The sequence below is a fragment of the Haematobia irritans genome, chromosome 2, assembly GCF_050003625.1.
Source record: "Haematobia irritans isolate KBUSLIRL chromosome 2, ASM5000362v1, whole genome shotgun sequence".
Lineage (NCBI taxonomy): Eukaryota > Metazoa > Arthropoda > Insecta > Diptera > Muscidae > Haematobia > Haematobia irritans.
This window is the reverse complement of record NC_134398.1, coordinates 190,826,301-190,847,339: the sequence shown is the minus strand read 5'-3', so window position 1 is coordinate 190,847,339 and position 21,039 is coordinate 190,826,301. Positions and strand designations below refer to the sequence as shown.

Here is a 21,039-nt window from a genome sequence, read left to right as displayed (position 1 = left end):
TAGAACATTTTTTCAAAATATTATTTCTATCGCAAATTTTTGCAAAATATTATTTCTATCGCAAATTTTTGCAAAATTGTATTTCTATCGAAAGTTTTTGCAAAATTTTATTTCTATGGAAAAGATTTTAAAAATTGTCTTTCTACAGAAAAATTTTCAAACATTAGATTTCTTTACAAAATGTTTGTCAATAATTTTATTTCTTTAGATTTTTTTTTTTGTTAAGAATTTTAATTTTGTCACCTTTTTGTATCTATAGAATTTTCGCCAAATTTTGTTCTATAGGATATTTAAAAAAAAAATTATTTTCATTAAAAATGTTTGCAAAATTTTGTTTCTATAGAAAGCTTTTGCAAAATTGTATTTCTATATAAAATTTTATAAAAATTTTTATTTTTATCGCAAATGTTGGAAAATTTCATTGCTTTAGAAAATGTTGGCACAATTTTGTTTCTGTAGAAAATTTGTGCAAAATTGTATTTCTATAGAACATTTTTTCAAAATATTATTTCTATCGCAAATTTTTGCAAAATTTTATTTCTATCGAAAGTTTTTGCAAAATTTTATTTCTATGGAAAAGATTTAAAAAAAATTTCAAAAATTAGATTTCTTTCCAAAATGTTTGCCAATAATTTTATTTCTTTACAATTTTCTTTTTTTTGCGAAATTAAAATTTCGTCACTTTTTTGTTGGAAAAGATTTTAAAAAAATTCTTTCTACAGAAAATTTTTTATACATTAGATTTCTTTACAAAATGTTTGTCAATAATTTTATTTCTTTAGATTTTTTTTTTTGTTAAAAATTTTAATTTTGTCACCTTTTTGTTTCTATAGAAATTTTGCAAAATTTTGTTCTCTAGAATATTTTTAAAAAAATTTTATTTCTATTGAAAATGTTTAAAAAATTTTGTTTCTATAGAAAGCTTTTGCAAAATTGTATTTCTATATAAAATTTTATTTCTATCGAAAATGTTGAAAAATTTCATTGTTATAATTTAAAATTTTGGCACATTTTTTTTGTAGAAAATTTTTGCAAAATTGTATTTCTATCGAAAATTTTTTGCAAAATTTTATTTCTATGGAAAAGGTTTGCAAAATTTTCTTTCTACAGAAAATTATGTTAAAATTTTTAATTTTGTCATATATTTATTTCTATAGAAACCTTTTGGAATTTTTGGTTCTATAGAAAATTTGTACAAAATTTTATTTCTTTTAAAAGTCTTTGAAAAATTTTATTTCTATAGAAAGCTTTTGCAAATTGTATTTGTATAGAAAATTTTGTCAAAAGTTTATTTGTAGAAACGTTTTTGTCAAAATTTTATTTCTACAAAATTTTGTCAAAATTCTATTTCTATAGAAAATGTTGTCAAATATTTATTTCTTTAGAATATTTTGTCAATATTTTGTTTCTAGAAAAAATTTTGTCAAAATTTTATTTCCATAAACAATTTTGTCAAAATTTTAGTTGTACAGAAAATTTTGTTAAAAATTTTTATTTTGTCAAATTTTTATTTCTATAGATTTGTTCTATAGAAAATTTGTATAAAATTGTATTTGTATTCAAAACCTTTGCAAAATTTTATTTCTATAGAAAGCTTTTACATAATTATTTTTCTATAGAAAATTGTATCAAAAATTTTATTCCTTTCAAAAAATTTTGCAATTCTTTTTTTTATTTAAAGTTTTTGCAAAATTTTATTGCTATAGAAAATTTTGGCACAATTGTGTTTCTATAGACAATTTTTGCAAAATTGTATTTCTATATAATATTTTTTTCAAAATTTTATTTCTATCGGAAATTTTTGCACATTTTTGTCTGTAGAATATTTTGTCGAAACTTTTTTTTCATAAAAAATTTTGTCGAAATTGTATTTCTTTAGAAAATGTTGTAAAAATTTTATTTCTATAGAAAATTTTGTCAAAATTGTATTTCTATAAGAAATTTTATTTCTAGAAAAAATTTTTGCACTTTTTTGTCTGTAGAATATTTTGTCAAAACTTTCTTTTTTTTAAAAAACTTTTTTTTCCTAAAAAATTTTGTCAAAATTTTATTTCTAAAGAAAATTTTGTCAAAAATTTTATTTCTATAGAAAATTTTATCAAAATGTTATTGCTATAGAAAATTTTGTCAAAATTTTATTTCTATAAGAAATTTTATATTTAGAGAAAATTTTGTTAAAACTTTATTTCTACAGAAAATTTTGTCAAAGTTTCAATTAAATAGAAAATTTGTCAAAAATTGATTTCAATAGAAAATTGTGTCAAAATTTGATTTTTACAGAAAATTGTATCCAAATTTTTTTCTGTAGAAAATTTTCTCAAAACTGCATTTCCATAGAAAATGTTGGCAAAACTGTATTTCTATAGAAAATTTTGTTAAAATTTTATTTCTATTGAAAATGTTTGTTCCTTTTGTCTGTAGAATATTTTGTCGAAACTTTTTTCCATAAAAAATTTTGTCGAAATTTTATTTCTAAAGACACTTATGTCAAAATTTTATTTCTATAGAAAATTTTGTCAAAATTTTAGTGCTATAGAAAATGTTGTCAAAATTTTATTTCTATAGAAAATTTTGTTAAAACTTTACTTCTATAGAAAATGTTGTCAAATTTTCATTTAAATAGAAAATTTGTCGAAAATTTATTTCTATAGAAAATTTTGTCAACATTTGATTTTTATAGAAAATTTTATCCAAATTTTTTTGCTGTAGAAAATTTTCTCAAAATTGCATTTCCATAGAAAATGTTTTCAAAACTGTATTTCTATTGAAAAAAATTGTTAAAATTTTATTTCTATCGGAAATCTTTGCACTTTTTTGTCTGTAGAATATTTTGTCGAAACTTTGTTTTCATAAAAAATTTTGTCAAAATTTTATTTCTAAAGAAAATTTTGTCAATTTTATTTCCATAGAAAATTTTGTCAAAATTTTATTTCTATAAGGAATTTTATTTCTAGAGAAAATGTTGTCAAAATTTTATTTCTATAAGATATTTTATTTCTAGAGAAAATTTTGTCAAAATTTTATTTCTAAATATAGAAAATTTTGTTAAAACTTTATTTCTATAGAAAATTTTGTCAAAGTTTCATTTAAATAGAAAATTTGTCAAAAATTGATTTTTATAGAAAATTGTATCAAAAAAAATTTATTTTTTAGAAAATTTTCTCAAAGTTGCATTTCCATAGAAAATGTTGACAAAACTGTATTTCTATAGAAAATTTTGTTAAAATTTTAATTCTATTGAAATTTTTCCCAAAAATTTATTTCCAATCGAAATTTTTGTCAAAATTTTATTTCTATAGAATTTGTATTTCTATAAAAAATTTCCCAAAATTATAAACCTACCAAGTTTCTAAGATAAACAATGGAGATCAACAAAGAATTGGCTTATTTGGGAATACATTTCAAATAAATCAATCTTCCCCAAATGGTTTCTAGTAGGTGTTAATTATTGGGGTTTACTCCAAAGCTGAAAACCTCTACGTAAGAGACAATTTTGTCTCTCTAAATAAAGAATGGAGCTATATTACGGATGTCTTTGTTACGATCGTAAATTTTTTTTCTTCTCATTTATTGCTCACTTCCTAACTCTTGAACTTGTCTACTTGAAATGAGATGAATGAACCTCAACAAGATCTGTCGATAAAAGACTCAGCGTCTTGTGTCGCTTGAGCGAGATGATCACACTCTTCATCATGGACATTGTGAACTTCCAATACCACTCTATTACTATGCTTGACAGCATTGTATGTTTCGACGAGAGTTACCATCTTCGAATCTGTATAAATTCATAATGGATCTTTCAATTGAAATCAGTCTCACTAAATCAATTCGAAATGAAGGTATTCATCGTTCTCGCTATGTTGGTGGCAGCCGTTTGCGCCTTGCCCCAATTCGGTAATCCCTACTATGGAGGCCCTGGATTTGGCGGTGGTTTTGGTGGCCGTCCTGGATTTGGTGGTGGCTTCGGTGGTGGTTTCGGTGGTCCCGCTTATCGTCCTGGTATTGGTGGTGCATATGGACGTCCAGTATATGGTGGTGGCTTCCCTGGACGTGTTGGCGGCGGTGGTGGTGCTGCTTCGGCCTCTGCTTCTGCTTCTGCCAGTGCTGCTGGTGGTGGTCGTGGTGGTGCTGGTGCTGCTTCAGCTTCTGCCTCAGCATCTGCTGCTGGAGGTGGTTTCCGCGGTTAAATACAGCAAAAACGAATTCATTCTGTGAAAATCTGCAAAACTTTAAGAAGCACTTTGGCGCTGTTTTTGTTTTGTGTGAAATTTTGAAGATTTGTTCATAGAAAGTTTTGAATTTTGTTAGAAAGTTGATAATTTAGTGACAAAGCTAGTTTTTTAGTTTTTAAGAAGAAAAACAAAAACGGCAATCAACTAATTCGAATGATTAATTACGAGAAATTGTTCGTTTAGCATATCTGCTGTTAGCTGTTATCTTTAGATCTTAAGAATTTATTTATTCTTAGAAGACAAAATACTGAAGTTCATTAACATGTAAATAGATTTTAAGTTGATTACAAAACATTGCATAATAGAAGCTATGTAAAAACAATGAAATAATCAAAATCATATTTTTTTATTGCAAAGGTATCAGTTAGGAAACGGGGTTGTAGTCACGGTTGACGCAATTGGTAGAATACTACCAATAATGGTAGATTTTTTACTGTTTGGTAGATTGGTACAATCCTTGATGTTTTAGTAGATTTTGCAAAACATTCCTCTCCAACTATGAGGTACATACTGCCACTACAGAAATAAAATTTTGAGAAAATTTTCTATAGAAATAAAATTTTGAGAAAATTTTCTATAGAAATATCCCAGCAAAAAAAGAGCTTCCAAAAAAGTAGTTTGGATCCCCAATCTGTGATCCGGAAGTAGTGCAAACTTGGATCATCTCCAATGAATTTTACATGGGCTTGTCATAGGATGGAAGTACTCCCTTTTTGGATCCTTTGCATTGCTTTAGAAGTTGTGCCCTGAAAGTTAATTTGAATGAAGAAATTTAAAAAGCGAAAAAAAAATTCTTTTTCAACCAATTTCACTTTTTTTTTATCCATATGTTTTATTACACAATTATTTTCCTATTATCTAACTTTTACAGTTTGAAAAACTTTTTCGCTCCGACCAGGGGTTGAACCTGGGTTTGCTGGCACCATAAAAGAACGCCTTAGCACACTCAGCCACAAACGCCATTGAACATAAAGCGTCGAAAGGTCAATTCAAATGTTTGTGATATGATCGTAATACGACACCAAGGAATAACATTCTAATTGCTTCTCGAGATGTTCTTTATTAGTATGAACGAAAAAATAAGAAACGCAGGTTCAAATCTCACCAGCGGCAATTTTTTTTATCAAATATTTTTCTAAAAAATTATTTTTTTATGTTTTGCATCGTTTTTATTTTTTATTTTCGCCATATATTTTCGTATAAATATTTTTTTCCATTAAAAATCAACAAAAAAATTTAAAATTCTCGTAATTTGCAAAACCTTCTCAAAAGAACTTCCATGGAAGCGAAAAAGTCAAACTTTTTTATTAATTTCTATTTATTTTTTAGTTTTTTTATTAGTTTTCTATTTTTTTGTAAAATTTAATTGTACAAAATTTGCACTTAAATTAGCCTGATTGCGTTCTTTCTAATACTTGTCCACAAGCACTGCATCGGAAGTAGAAAAAAATTATTGGGGGATCCCACGATGCGCTTTAGAAGAAATGTTTGTGGACTTGTCCAAAAGGACTGCATCGGAAGTTGAAAAACTCGATGAGGGATTCTGGTCTGGGCTTTAAAAGAAATGTTTGTGGAAAAACTTCCAATTTTTTTTTTTGCTGGGTAGAATTTTGAGAAAATTTTCTATAGAAATAGAATTTTGAGAAAATTTTCTATAGAAATAAGACTTTAAGACATTTTTGAAAAACTTTTCTATATAAATAAAATTTGGAGAAAATTTTCTATAAAAATAAAATTTTGACAAAATTTTCTATATAATAAAATTTGGAGAAAATTTTCTGTAGAAATAAAATTTGGAGAAAATTTTCTGTAGAAATAAAATTTGGAGAAAGTTTTCTGTAGAAATAAAATTTGGAGAAAATTTTCTGTAGAAATAAAATTTGGAAAAAAATTTCTATAGAAATAAACTTTTAAGAAAATTTTCTATAGAAATAACATTTTAAGAAATTTTTGACAAAATTATCTATAGAAATAAAATGTTTATAAAATATTTCTATAAAAATAAAATTTGGAGAAAATTTTCTGCAGAAATAAAATTTTGAGAAAATTTTCTATAGAAATAAAATTTGAAGAAATTTTTCTATAGAAATATACTTTTAAGAAAATGTTCTATAGAAATAAAATTTTGAGAAAATTTTCTATAGAAATAGAATTTTGAGAAAATTTTCTATAGAAATAAGACTTTAAGACATTTTTGAAAAACTTTTCTATATAAATAAAATTTGGAGAAAATTTTCTATAAAAATAAAATTCTGACAAAATTTTTTATATATTAAAAATTGGAGAAAGTTTTCTGTAGAAATAAAATTTGGAGAAAATTTTCCGTAGAAATAAAATTTGGAAAAAAATTTCGATAGAAATAACCTTTTAAGAAAATTTTCTATAGACATAACATTTTAAGAAATTTTTGACAAAATTTTCTATAGAAATAAAATATTGATAAAATATTTCTATAAAAATAAAATTTGGAGAAAATTTTCTGTAGAAATAAAAGTTTGAGAAAATGTTCTATAGAAATAAAATTTGAAGAAATTTTTCTATAGAAATATACTTTTAAGAAAATGTTCTATAGAAATAAAATTTTGAGAAAGTTTTCTATAAAAATAGGATTTTGAGAAAATTTTCTATAGAAATAAGACTTTAAGACAAACTTTTCTATATTAATAAAATTTGGAGAAAATTTTCTACAAAAATAAAATTTTGACAAAATTTTCTATATATTAAAAATTGGAGAAAATTTTCTGTAGAAATAAAATTTGGAGAAAATTTTCCGTAGAAATAAAATTTGGAAAAAAATTTCGATAGAAATAAACTTATAGGAAAATTTTCTATAGAAAAACATTTTAAGAAATTTTTAACAAAATTTAAATAAAATGTTGATAAAATATTTCTATAAAAATAAAATTTGGAGAAAATTTTCCGTAGAAATAAAATTCGGAGAAAATTTTCTGTAGAAATAAAATTTTGAGAAAATTTTCTATAGAAATAAAATTTGAAGAAAGTTTTCTGTAGAAATATACTTTTAAGAAAATGTTACATAGAAATAAAATTTTGAGAAAATTTTCTATAGAAATAGAATTTTGAGAAAATTTTCTATAGAAATAAGACTTTAACACATTTTTGACAAACTTTTCTATATAAATAAAATTTGGAGAAAATTTTCTATAAAAATAAAATTTTGACAAAATTTTCTATATAAATATTAAAAATTGGAGAAAATTTTCTGTAGAAATAAAATTTTGAGAAAATTTTCCGTAGAAATAAAATTTGGAAAAAAATTTCTATAGAAATAAACTTTTAAGAAAATTTTCTATAGAAATAACATTTTAAGAAATTTTTGACAAAATTTTCTATAGAAATAAAATGTTGATAAAATATTTCTATAAAAATAAAATGTGGAGAAAATTTTCTGTAGAAATAGAATTTGGAGAAAATTTTCTGTAGAAATAAAATTTTGAGAAAATTTTCTATAGAAATAAAATTTGAAGAAATTTTTCTATAGAAATATACTTTTAAGAAAATGTTCTATAGAAATAAAATTTAAAAAAATAAATATTTTAAGAAATTTTTGACTAAATTTTCTATAGAAATAAAAAGTGTTGATAAAATATTTCTATAAAAATAAAAACATTTTCTAAAGAAATAAAATTTGGAGAAAATGTTCTGTTAAATTAAAATTTGGAGAAAATTTTCTATAAAAATAAAATTTGGAGAAACTGTTCTGTAGAAATAAAATTTGGAGAAAATGTTCTATAGAAATAAAATTTGAAGAAAATTTTCTATACAAATAAAATTTGGAGATAAGTTTCTATAAAAATAAAATTTTGAGAAAATTTTCTATAAAAATAAAATTTTGAGAAAATTTTCTATAGAAAAAAAATTTGGGAAAATTTTCTATAAATATAATTTTTTATAATGATGAAAAACCCCATTTTTCATAATAATCACAAAAATTTTATCAAAAACTTCAGAATAGATTTTCTAAATTTGGTAGATTTGTGGTACAATTTTGTTCAAAGTTTGGTAGATTATTTTTGGCACGTGTGGCAACCGTCGTTGTACTTGGTATTAGTTTACATTCTGCAATGTATTACGGCCTAAGTCGATCGAGACTTTAGGTTAGGTTAGGTTAAGTGGCAGCCCGATGTATAAGGCTCACTTAGACTATTCAGTCCATTGTGATACCACATTGGTGAACTTCTCTCTTATCACTGAGTGCTGCCCGATTCCATGTTAAGCCCAATGACAAGGGACCTCCTTTTTATAGCCGAGTCCAAACAGCGTTCCACATTGCAGTGAAACCACTTAGAGAAGCTTTGAAACCCTCAGAAATGTCACCAGCATTACTGAGGTGGGATAATCCACGCTGAAAAACTTTTTGGTATTCGGTCGAAGCAGGAATCGAAATCACGACCTTGTGTATGCAAGGCGGGCATGCTCCAGACTTTAATCTTCGTCTATCCATCTGTCTGCCCTTTTCTTGTTAGATAAAAAGGCCAAACATAGTTTATTTTTTTTTTATTTCTAAATTTCATATATCATTGTTGGCATTGAAAATATTTACAAGTTTTTATGTTAGTTTCTTACGAGATATTACTATATAATTTAATTTAATAATATATAATTTGAGTTTTTTGTTTGCCTTCAATATACTTCCCGGAGTACCAAATGGATGATTATTGCAAATAGTTTTCTGTCTGCCCTAATAACAAATATCCTTAAGCTAGTTTGACAGATATAAAACTTTCCATCAGTATCAGAAAAAGTTTCATTCTATTAACGAAGTCTTCGGCTGAATTTTAATGAAATTTTCATTGAGTATAGAAACACATCTCCTGATTTCACCGCTAAATTGAATGGACGATGGTGTTTATATCCGATTTTCATGAAATTTTGTATTTGGTAGAGAAAAAATCCTTCGCTTCGTTTCGCTTTAATTTAATGTTATTATTTCTGGCGTAATTTAATTTTTCTTATTTCAAGTATGAAATTATAACAACGTGGGTATAAATTTTCAATGACTGTACAAATAAATCCTATGTATACTAAAGCAGAAAAATATTTTCCTGCGATTTTCAAAAATAATAATTAAATACTGGAGGTTAATATAGTCATGATTTGGTGCCAATGATCTTTTTCTTTGTTTTTTGTCCATGTCTTTTTTATGGAAATTTCAAGAAATGAAATTCGATATAGTTTAATGTTAATGTGACTTATCTTTTTTTCAGTATATGCAATTTTATGGTGTTTTGAGTGACGCTCAAAAATTCAAGTTTTAACGCAACTGTAAGTATTCATATTCAGATAAAAAGTCCAACGTCCTGGTTTAATTTGTGCAAAAGCAACTTATAAATGGGCCAAGCACAAATTTATATATTTTAATTTTTTAATGTTAATTGAATATTGAAAAATTCATAAGTTTTTTTTTTATATAACAGTTTTTTGTTTTTCTTTTTACTTAAAAAAGAAGTAAAAATTTTATAAATCTTTTCTGTGAACCCTTGAAAGTCTTATAAATGAAGGAAATTCTGCGACACAAAGCCGGCATTTTGTCTTCATAGTGTTGCTAAAAAATCGGTGTTCAAATGCTTTACAACCAGGAAGCCTATATATTTGATTCATTGTGGTGGGTATTTAGATACGGCCGGATCGAAATAATGACGTATATACTTGTTAATATAAACCTTGCCGACTTCTGGCCGGATTCATTGCTACACCCACGAACATATAGCATACTTTGCAAAATATCTTATTAGGACTGACACACACTTTTCCCAAGCAAAGTATAGTTTTTACTTTTTAACTTTATAGTGCTAAGAGAGTCCCATTCTTACTTTTGTCCTACCGATACTATTTTTTTAGTGTGGTCCTTTCTTTCTTTTTTTTCTTACTGACATTTTATATTGTATATGAGTTGGGAAACATAACTTTATGACTTAATTTAAACAAGGAAAACTATTTTCGTTAAGCCATAATGTACTCATTAACACATAATATATTTGGTTTCGACCATTAGATAACATAAATTACTTAACTCTTATAGACGAATGCATACGGCGTTTTAAACTAATTAATGAGCTCTTACAAATTAAGAACTTTTAGGGTATTTAAATACCACTTAAGAAATATTCAAAGACACATTGTGTCTCTCTCACTCTCTCTTTGATATACAAGATACAAAATTTGATGTTTGTTGCTTAAGTCTTTTGATATCGTATAAGGTGTGTTGAACTGTAAGTTTGTGTCTTAAGTCTTTGGATTTACAAGTTAATTTTATAAGTTGTTCGAATATTAATGAAGTTGTTTGCAAAGTTTTATTAATATTTAATTAGTTAGCAACGACATCTATTGATAATTTAAGTAATATATTCCAAGTTTCGATGAGGTTTTTTGCCAAAGTTTGATTTGAATAAAAGCTCTTGTTTCAAAGTTACTCTATGGAGCACGAAACTCGAGAGACAGTGTTTAAAGATAAATATTATATATATTTTATATGTATTAATAGTAAACCTGTTTTATTCTAATAATCTTATATAATATTTTTTATATATTTTCAATTTTACACTGAAAACAAGTAAGGAAAGTCTAAAGTCGGACGGGGCCGACTATATTATACCCTGCACCAATTTGTAGATCTAAATTTTCGATATCATATCACATCCGTCAAATGTGTTGGGTGCTATATATAAAGGTTTTTCCCAAATACATACATTTAAATATCACTCGATTTGGACAGAATTTGATAGACTTTTACAAAATCTATAGACTCAAAATTTAAGTTGGCTAATGCACTAGGGTGGAACACAATTTTAGTAAAAAATAAGGAAAGTCTAAAGTCGGGCGGTGCCGACTATATTATACCCTGCACCACTTTGTAGGTCTAAATTTTCGATACCATATCACATCCGTCAAATGTGTTGGGGCTATATTGGGGGCTTGTGCAAAATTTCAAGCTAATCGGGATAAAACTCTGGTTTCTAGGTCCATATAAGTGCATATCGGGTGAAAGATATATATGGGAGCTATATCTAAATCTGAATCGATTTCAACCAAATTTGGCACGCATAGCTACAATGCTAATTCTACTCCCTATGCAAAATTTCAACTAAATCGGAGTTAAAAATTGGTCTCTGTGGTCATATGAGTGTAAATCGGGCGAAAGCTATATATGGGAGATATATCCAAATCTGAACCGATTTCAACCAAATTTGGCACGCATAGTTACAATGCTAATTCTACTCCCTGTGCAAAATTTCAACTAAATCGGAGCAAAAAATTGGCCTCTGTGGGCAAATGAGTGTAAATCGGGCGAAAGCTATATATGGGAGCTATATCTAAATCTGAACCGATTTGGCTGATATTTTGCAAGTTTTTCGAGACTCATAAAATATTCGAATGTACGGAATTTGAGGAAGATCGGTTGATATACACGAAAATTATGACCAGATCGGTGAAAAATATATATGGCAGCTATATCTAAATCTGAACCGATTTTTTCCAAAATCAATAGGGATCGTCTTTGAGCCGTAACAGGACCCTATACCAAATTTTAGGACAATCGAACCAAAACTGCGAGCTGTACTTTGCACACAAAAATACATCAACAGACAGACAGACAGACGGACAGACAGACAGACAGACAGACACACGGACATCGCTAAATCGACTCAGAATTTAATTCTAAGCCGATCCGTATACTAAAGGGTTGGTCTATGATTACTCCTTCTTGGCGTTACATACAAATGCACAAACTTATTATACCCTGTACCACAGTAGTGGTGAAGGGTATAAATATGGGAAACATTTAAATCTTAAGCAATTTTAAGGAAACTTAGCAAAAGTTTATTTATGATTTATCGCTCAATATATATGTATTAGAAGTTTAGGAAAATTGGAGTCATTTTTACAACTTTTCGACTAAGCAGTGGCAACTTTACAAGGAAAATGTTGGTATTTTGACCATTTTTGTCGAAATCAGAAAAACATATATATGGGAGCTATATCTAAATCTGAACCGATGTCAACCAAATTTGGCACTCATAGCTTCAATGCTAATTCTACTCCCTGTGCAAAATTTCAACTAAATCGGAGTTAAAAATTGGCCTCTGTGGTCATATGAGTGTAAATCGGGCGAAGGCTATATATGGGAGATATATCCAAATCTGAACCGATTTCAACCAAATTCGGCACGCATAATTACAATGCTAATTCTACTCCCTATGCAAAATTTCAACTAAATCGGAGCAAAAAATTGGCCTCTATGGGGAAATGAGCGTAAATCGGGCCAAAGCTATATATGGGAGCTATATCTAAATCTGAATCGATTTGGCTGATAGTTTGCAAGTTTTTCGAGACTCATAAAATATTCGGATGTACGGAATTTGAGGAAGATCGGTTGATATACACGCCAATTATGACCAGATCGGTGAAAAATATATATGGCAGCTATATCTAAATCTGAACCGACAAAATCAATAGGGATCGTCTTTGAGCCGAAACAGGACCCTGTACCAAATTTTAGGGCAATCGGACTAAAACTGCGAGCTTTACTTTGCACACAAAAATACATCAACAGACAGACGGACAGACAGACAGACAGACGGACATCGCTAAATCGACTCAGAATTTAATTCTAAGACGATCGGTATACTAAACGATGGGTCTCAGACTTTTCCTTCTTGGCGTTACATACAAATGCACAAACTTATTATACCATGTACCACAGTAGTGGTGAAGGGTATAAATAGTAAACTGAAAAAATACTACCTTGTGCAAACAATTTTACTAAATTGCACCCCTCTTTTTTAAATTTCTATAGTGCCTCATTATAACAAAAAAATTGTATTGGTATGGCATGCTTTTAACTACCATTTATGATATTGTATATTTTCATTAAAGAAAACATAAAATCAAGTAAGGACAGTCCAAAGTCGGGTGGAGCCGACTATGTTATACCATGCACCACTTTGTAGATCAACATTTTCGATAGCATATCAAATTTTTAGGTAACTTTGCAAAAGTGTATTAATGATTTATTGGTCGATAGATATTTATTAAAGTATAGGAAAATTAAAACCATTTTTACAAGTTTTCGACTTAGCAGTGGCGTTTCTACAAGCCAAATTGAGTATTTTGGCAAATTTTGCCGAAATCAGAAAACCATATATATGAAAGCTATATCCAAATCTGAAACGATTTCAACCAAATTTGGCACGCACAGATACAATATTAATACTACTCCCTGTGCAAAATTTCACTTAAATCGGATTACAAATTTGACCTCTGGGGTGTAAATCGGACGAAAAATATATATGGGAGCTGTATCTAAATCTGAACCGATTTCAACCAAATTTGGCATGTATATCGAGAACGTTAATTCTACTTCCTGTACAACATTTAAAGCATATCAGTGTAAAACTATGGCTCCTGGGCCATATAAGTGTATATTGGGCGAAAGATATATATGGGAGCTATATCTAAATCTGAACCGATTTCAAATTCGGCACAGGTTACGACACTATTAATTGCACTCCTTGTGCAAAATTTAAAACTAATCGGGCTTAAATTATGGCTTCTGGGGCTATATTAGTATATATCTGGCGAAAGATATATATGGGAGCTATATCTGAAACTGAGCCGATTTCTTCCAAAATCAATTGGGTTCTATTCTGAACCAAAACACATATTTGAGCCAAATTTGAAGTCGATTGGACTAAAATTGAGACCTATACCTTGATTATAAAAATGTGTTCACAGACAGACTGACGGGCGGACATGGCTAGATCGACTCAGGGGCCGGCCCTGAGCAATATTGCCGAAGACACCATATGTTGTTGCAAACATATGCACTAACTTATAATATCCTGTTCCACAGTGTGGCACAGGGTATAAAAATGGCGCCAAATCATAACAAACAATGACATTGTTAATTCATTCTTTTTTTTTTTTTGGAATTACACGAACATTTGCTTCCATTCAATTTGTTTGAATGAACACTGAATTTTTATCCCACGTTTAGACATATTTGGGATAAGGAAAATAATACATTAAAATTCACCTCTAATAAGTGCACACTTCTCAAATGTGTATATAATTTAGGCGATATCGTCGTAGAGGTTTTTTAGAGAATAATTTATGTATTTATTATTATCCTACACAACAAGAGTTTGATCTTATAATTACAGTGTAGGAGAACAAATGCACATTAGTAAAAAGCATAAAATTACATATATAAGACAAAATGAAAACATGAAAAAAAATCAAATCTAGTCTATTAAAATACAATATATTAAATAAAAATTTGTTTCTTAAGTCTTTTGAAATATCAAGAGCGATATATAAATCGTTAATCGTATCTAGTACCTGGAAGTCCAAATTTTCATGCGATTTTCGTAAAGGTTTGGACAAGAAATTTAAGAAGCCTTTTCAAATCCAAAGGCAAAAATGAGCACATGCTTATTACAAAAACCTGACCGTAATATACCAATCATCTGATCGAAAGATCACGTGAAAGAAAATATCTTGAAGCATGCTATCCAAAATTGGACAATAAGAGTATAGGACTAAAACGGTTGGAATTTTTTTAAGTTAGACTAATGGAACAAATTTTATGTTTAGAGCCACCTAAGTTCTCAAAAAAAAAAAAAGCGCAGCCAAAAAAAGTAGTGAAAGTGTTCTCTTTGGAGTGGTGCAAAATTGTCGCAGAATTTAAAATGGGCTTGTCATAGGACTGATATTTAGCATTTCAACACCCGTTTGCATCACTTCTTAAGGTGTGACACGAATTCAGTGCTTTGGATGTGAATTAAAAAAATTGTGATATTTTGCCAAATAAATTCAAACAGTTGTCTGAAACATTTGACCTCAAAAATATTTTCAAAAATTCGTAATTTTCTTAATGTTTTTTAATCTACTTGAAACAAAAACAAGTAAGGAAAGTCTAAAGTCGGGCGGGGCCGACTATATTATACCCTGCACCACTTTGTAGATCTAAATTTTCGATACAATATTACATATATAAAGGTTTGTCCAAAAACCACATACATTAAAATATCACTCGATCTGCACAGAACATGATAGACTTCTACAAAATCTATAGACTCAAAATTTAAGTCGGCTAATGCACTAGGGTGGAACACAATGTTAGTAAAAAAATATGGGAAACATTTAAATCTGAAGCAATTTTAAGGAAACTTCGCAGGGAGTAGAATTAGCATTGTAGCTATGCGTGCCAAATTTGGTTGTAATCGGTTCAGATTTAGATATAGCTCCCATATATATGTTTTTCTGATTTCGACAAAAATGGTTAAAATACCAAAATTTTCCTTGTAAAATCGCCACTGCTTAGTCGAAAAGTTGTAAAACTGACTCTAAATTTCCTAAACTTCTAACACATATATATCGAACGATAGATCATAAATAAACTTTTGCGAAGTTTACTTAAAATTGCTTCAGATATTTTTTTACTAACAGTCTGTTCCACCCTAGTGCATTAGCCGACTGAAATTTTGAGTCTATAGATTTTGTAGTCTATCAAATTCTGTCCAGATCGAGTGATATTTAAATGTATGTATTTGGGACAAACCTTTATATATAGCCCCCAACATATTTGACGGATGTGATATGGTATCGAAAATTTAGATCTACAAAGTGGTGCAGGGTATAATATAGTCTGCCCCGCCCGAATTTAGACTTTCCTTACTTGTTTTTGTCTGATTTTTACCTATATGGCAAAAAAAAGCTAGAGTTTTATTCTGATTTGCTTAAAATTTTTCACAAGGAGTATGTTTAATAGTATTGTTAATAGTGCTGAGTTTGGTTGAAATCGGTTCAGATTTAGGTATAGCTCCCTTGATATCTTTTGTCCGATTTGCACTTATATGGCTTCAAAAGCCAGAGTTTTGCCCTGATTTGCTTCAAATTTTACACAAGAAGTACGTTTAATAGTATCATTAAGTATAGCAAATTTCGTTGAAATCGGTTCAGATTTAGATATAGCTCCCATATATATCTTTCACCCGATTTACACCCATATGATCACGGAGGCCAAAATTATTCTCCCATTTACGTTTTTTGCTGAGATAGCAGGATTATTATTTTAACTATGCATGTCAAATTTGGTCAAAATCGGTTCATATTTAGATATAGCTCGCATATATATGTACGCCAGAGTATGGGAAATATGGTAGAATGTTTCATATTTTAGACCCATTTTCAATGGGAGTTTCTTCCAATTGATTCGATAGTTTGCACAGAGAATACATTTAATATGCTATTTAAGTGTGTAATCTTAATCTAATATGGCCAAAATACCCACATTTTACACAAAATTCTGTGATGATATCCCCATATCGTAGTCATATTCTACACACTGTAATGCCAAACTTTTCACAGAATGGTCGAATTTTAAATAAAGCTCCGGCTTATGGAAATGTCACCCGAATTACTTAAATAATATATCATAACCCACAATTGACCACATATCTTGGAGAAATTTGACCAATATCCTTGTAAAATCGTCACTGCTGAGTAGTCAAAATTTTAAATACTACTCAAATTGTTCTATATCTCGAATACATATGTATATGTGTCATCCCAGGGTGTTAGCCGATTTAATTTTTAATTCTAGCGATTTTGTAGAAGTACAAAAAATTGTCTCCAAATCGTTTCAGATATAAATGGTCTACATAATGGTGAAGGGTATAATATAGTCGACCCCGCCCGACTTTAGACTTGACTTACTTGTTTATATTAAGGTAAGTACTATGTTCGCTTTTCGCGTTGAATATTTCGCGGTTACTTTATTAAAACAGTTCAATGTAAAGCAGATAGATTAACTAAATTGATGTGAAATGTCTTGTTTCTCTAGATTTCGGAGAGATTTTACAGGATTATGTAGTTTTTAAGAAAAGTAATCGCGAAAATAAAGTGATTTTCAACTTGAAAACCGAACAGAGTACCCATCTTTATGTGATAAATTAAGGATTTGAAAGAGTTTCCGCTAATTTACATATTACAACCAATATGTTCTTCAGTTGTATGGTATCGTTGAACTCAGTTTACACAAATGACGAATCTTAGTTATTATAAATTTACTATGCTTTGTTTTTTTTTCTCTTTATAATTCGATTCTTTTTACTTGTTTTTTGTTTAATATTTTGTATATCAATAAAGTTAGTGGCGCCATAAACTTTCTTGTTTTGCTCACGTCATTAATGTAAATTTTCTAGTCGGTTTCTTAATCCATAGCAAACAAACAAAAACGCAAATGTGTATATATTTTATATCATCCCAAAGACCGTTTAAAGATTATGAAAAAAAAAACAAAACAAAAAAACCACAACAGAAAAAGATAAACAAAATTTTAAATTATGCAAATAATTAAACGAATTAAGATGGCTTATAAGGCGTTATGATAATTTCTTATATCGTGTGTCTTATAATTTTCGGTGATTTCCCTATATCATTATTGATTTCGATATTCAAATCGGTAGCAGTGACAATTTAATGAAATGATGACAAACTTTCTTTGAAATCGAGTCGAAGCGACGACATAACTAGATCATGGTATCGCCATAGAGTGGAGACTAATTAAAAATATGCCAATCGTATTGTTTGCATATTATATTGTTGTATATATTTTATTATATATATGTCCGAATAATGGTACAAGGTATTATATTATGTAACATCTAAAAGAAAAAGGATAAATTCCAAATCAAAAGTCACTGAGTCGTTCTACAATTCGATTGCCTTCCAAAAACTGCGAATATGAGTGGCTTAAATTGATTAAATCTTAATTCTAGGACATGTAATTTTGCACAATAATTAAAACGAAAGTTCATCATCTTTGCTTTAAAAATTGTTTCCATATTCTGTTTATACCCTCCACCATAGGATGGGGGTATATTAACTTTGTCATTCCGTTTGTAACACATCGAAATATTGCTCTAAGACCCCATAAAGTATATATATATTCCGGGTCGTGGTGAAATTCTGAGTCGATCTGAGCATGTCCGTCCGTCCGTCTGTTGAAATCACGCTAACTTCCGAACGAAACAAGCTATCGACTTGAAACTTGGCACAAGTAGTTGTTATTGATGTAGGTCGGATGGTATTGCAAATGGACCATATCGGTCCACTTTTACGTATAGCCCCCATATAAACGGACCCCCAAACGGACGCGATTGCTCTACAAGAAGCAAATTTCATCCGATCCGGCTGAAATTCGGTACATGGTGTTAGTATATGGTCTCTAACAACCATGCAAAAATTGGTCCATATCGGTCCATAATTATATATAACCCCCATATAAACCGATCCCACGATTTGGCTTGCATAGCCTCTAAGAGAAACAAATTTCATCCGATCCGTCTGAAATTTGGTACATGGTGTTAGTATATGGTCTCTAACAACCATGCAAAAATTGGTTCACATCGGTCCATAATTATATATAGCTCCCATATAAACCGATCCCCCGATTTGGCTTGCGGAGCCTCTAAGAGAAGCAAATTTAATCCGATCCGGCTGAAATTCGGTACATGGTGTTAGTATATGGTCTCTAACAACCATGCAAAAATTGGTCCACATCGGTCCATAATTATATATAGCCCCCATATAAACCGATCCCCCGATTTGGCTTGCAGAGCCTCTAAGAGAAACAAATTTCATCCGATGCGGCTGAAATTTGGTACATGATGTTAGTATATGGTCTCTAATGGCCATGCAAAAATTGGTCCATATCGGTCCATAATTATATATAGCCCCCATATAAAACGATCCCCCGAGTTGGCTTGCAGAGCCTCTAAGAGAAACAATTTTCATCCGATCCGGCTGAAATTTGGTACATGGTGGTAGTATATGGTCTCTAATGGCCATGCAAAAATTGGTCCATATCGGTCCATAATTATATATAGCCCCCATATAAAACGAACCCCCGATTTGGCTTGCAGAGCCTCTAAGAGAAACGAATTTCATCCGATGCGGCTGAAATTTGGTACATGATGTTAGTATATGGTCTCTAATGGCCATGCAAAAATTGGTCCATATCGGTTCATAATTATATATAGCCCCCATATAAACCGATCACCAGATTTGACCTCCGGAGCCTCTTGGAAGACCAAAATTCATCTGATTCAGTTGAAACTTGGTACGTGATGTTAATATATGGCCTCAAAAACCCATGCAAAACTTGGTCGATATCGGTCCATAATTATATATAGGCCCCATATAAACCGATCCCCAGATTTGACCTCCGGAGCACCTTGGAAGAGCAAAATTCTTCCCATTCGGTTGAAATTTGGTACGTGATGTTAGTATATGGTTTCCAACAACCATGCAGGAATTGGTTCCTATCAGTCCATAATTATATATAGCTCCCATATAAACCGATCGCCAGATTTGACCTCCGGTGCCTTTTGGAGAAGGTTGACATTTGGTACGTGGTGGTAGTATATGATATTTAACAACCATGCCAAAATTGGTCCATATCAGTCCATAATCATTTATGGCCCCCATATAAACCGATCCCGAGATTTGGTTTTGGAGCCTCTTGGAGAAGCAAATTTCATCCGAGTGAGTTGAAATTTGTGGATGACAGTCTTTCGTAGAAGTTTCTACGCAATCCATGGTGGAGGGTACATAAGATTCGGCCTGGCCGAACTTACTGCCGTATATACTTGTTAAATTTTAAAGGACTTTTAAAGTCAAATGGCTTTGAAGCAAGGCATATTATCCTTAAGGTTAGATATAGTGGCAGCCCGATGTATCAGGCTCACTTAGACTATTCAGTCCAGTGGTGAACTTCTCTCTTATCCCTGAGTGCTGGCCGATTCTATGTTAGGCTCAATGACAAGGGACCTCCTTTTTGTAGCCGAGTCCGAACGAAGTTGCACATTGCAGTGAAACGACTTAGATTGTAGAAACTGGTTTTGAAACCACGACCCTGTGTAAGCATGGCGGGCATGATAACGATTGCACTACGGTGGTTCACAAGTTGACTTTAGTCCAACAACATTTTCTTTCGTGCCAAGATACTCATTTTTAAGGACAAAATTACTTCATTGAAAAGTTGATCTATTTTTGGAGAAGGATTTCTCCTTGGATAAAAAAATGTATTTTCTATTTCAAGACAATATATTTTTCAGCGCAGGAACATTATGTCTCTAACAAATTCCCTGAGTTTTGATAGTCCCAGCTCGGCTAGATCCCGAATCACTGCTTCACTGGTATGGTTAACACTTTGCCTAGTAAAGGCATTGCAGTGCCAAAGGGTCGTAGGTCATACAATCCTCAAAACACGCCCTACATACTCCATCCTCAATTCTAGGTGTCCGGGGTCATTATTCCCAAGGTCCTTCTGACTGTCGCCCTACTCTCTTTGAGTAGGTAACCAGTCGTTTCATTATCTGAATCACGGAATAATATATTCTTCGGCCTTCAGATCGTTGCATTGTGTCTCCCGTGCCCAGTCCTCCAATTCGGTCCACGTTGTCTCTATTGGCTTTGTGTTCTCTAAATTTACATCCCAATGTACCCTAGCTCTTATCTCCGGTTCATTCGCCTTTACCTTTCATCTTATTCCGTCATGTCTCGGTACCCATAGGATGCGGATTCTGCCATTCCAATTTTGCAGTCTCCTATTGCCTACACTGCCCTCCGTAATCTGTGAAATTGTTCACGTTTTGTGACCTAGTGTTATTTCCAAACCATTTAAAATATTCCGTTATTACACGCACTTCTGCCTACAGGATTGCACTGTTTTCTGATCGGAATAGGTTCTCGGTGTCTGTGTTCTCCACACATACGC

General features: G+C 30.1%; 1 protein-coding gene and 1 long non-coding RNA gene across 2 annotated transcripts in view; both read left to right on the top strand.

Annotated features, from left to right (window-relative positions):
* Positions 1 to 9,561, top strand: part of LOC142224427 (uncharacterized) — a 423,478-nt gene extending 413,917 nt beyond the window's left edge. Inside the window, exon 6 of the long non-coding RNA XR_012719156.1 lies at positions 9,461 to 9,561. This is a non-coding gene — a long non-coding RNA (uncharacterized LOC142224427). The remainder of the gene's footprint in view (positions 1 to 9,460) is intronic.
* On the top strand, positions 3,829 to 4,568 carry LOC142224424 (uncharacterized). Its single transcript, XM_075294199.1, has one exon. The coding sequence runs from the start codon at positions 3,834 to 3,836 to the stop codon at positions 4,185 to 4,187; it is 354 nt and encodes a 117-aa protein (XP_075150314.1). The 5' UTR covers positions 3,829 to 3,833; the 3' UTR covers positions 4,188 to 4,568.
* Positions 9,562 to 21,039: the final 11,478 nt, after the last annotated feature.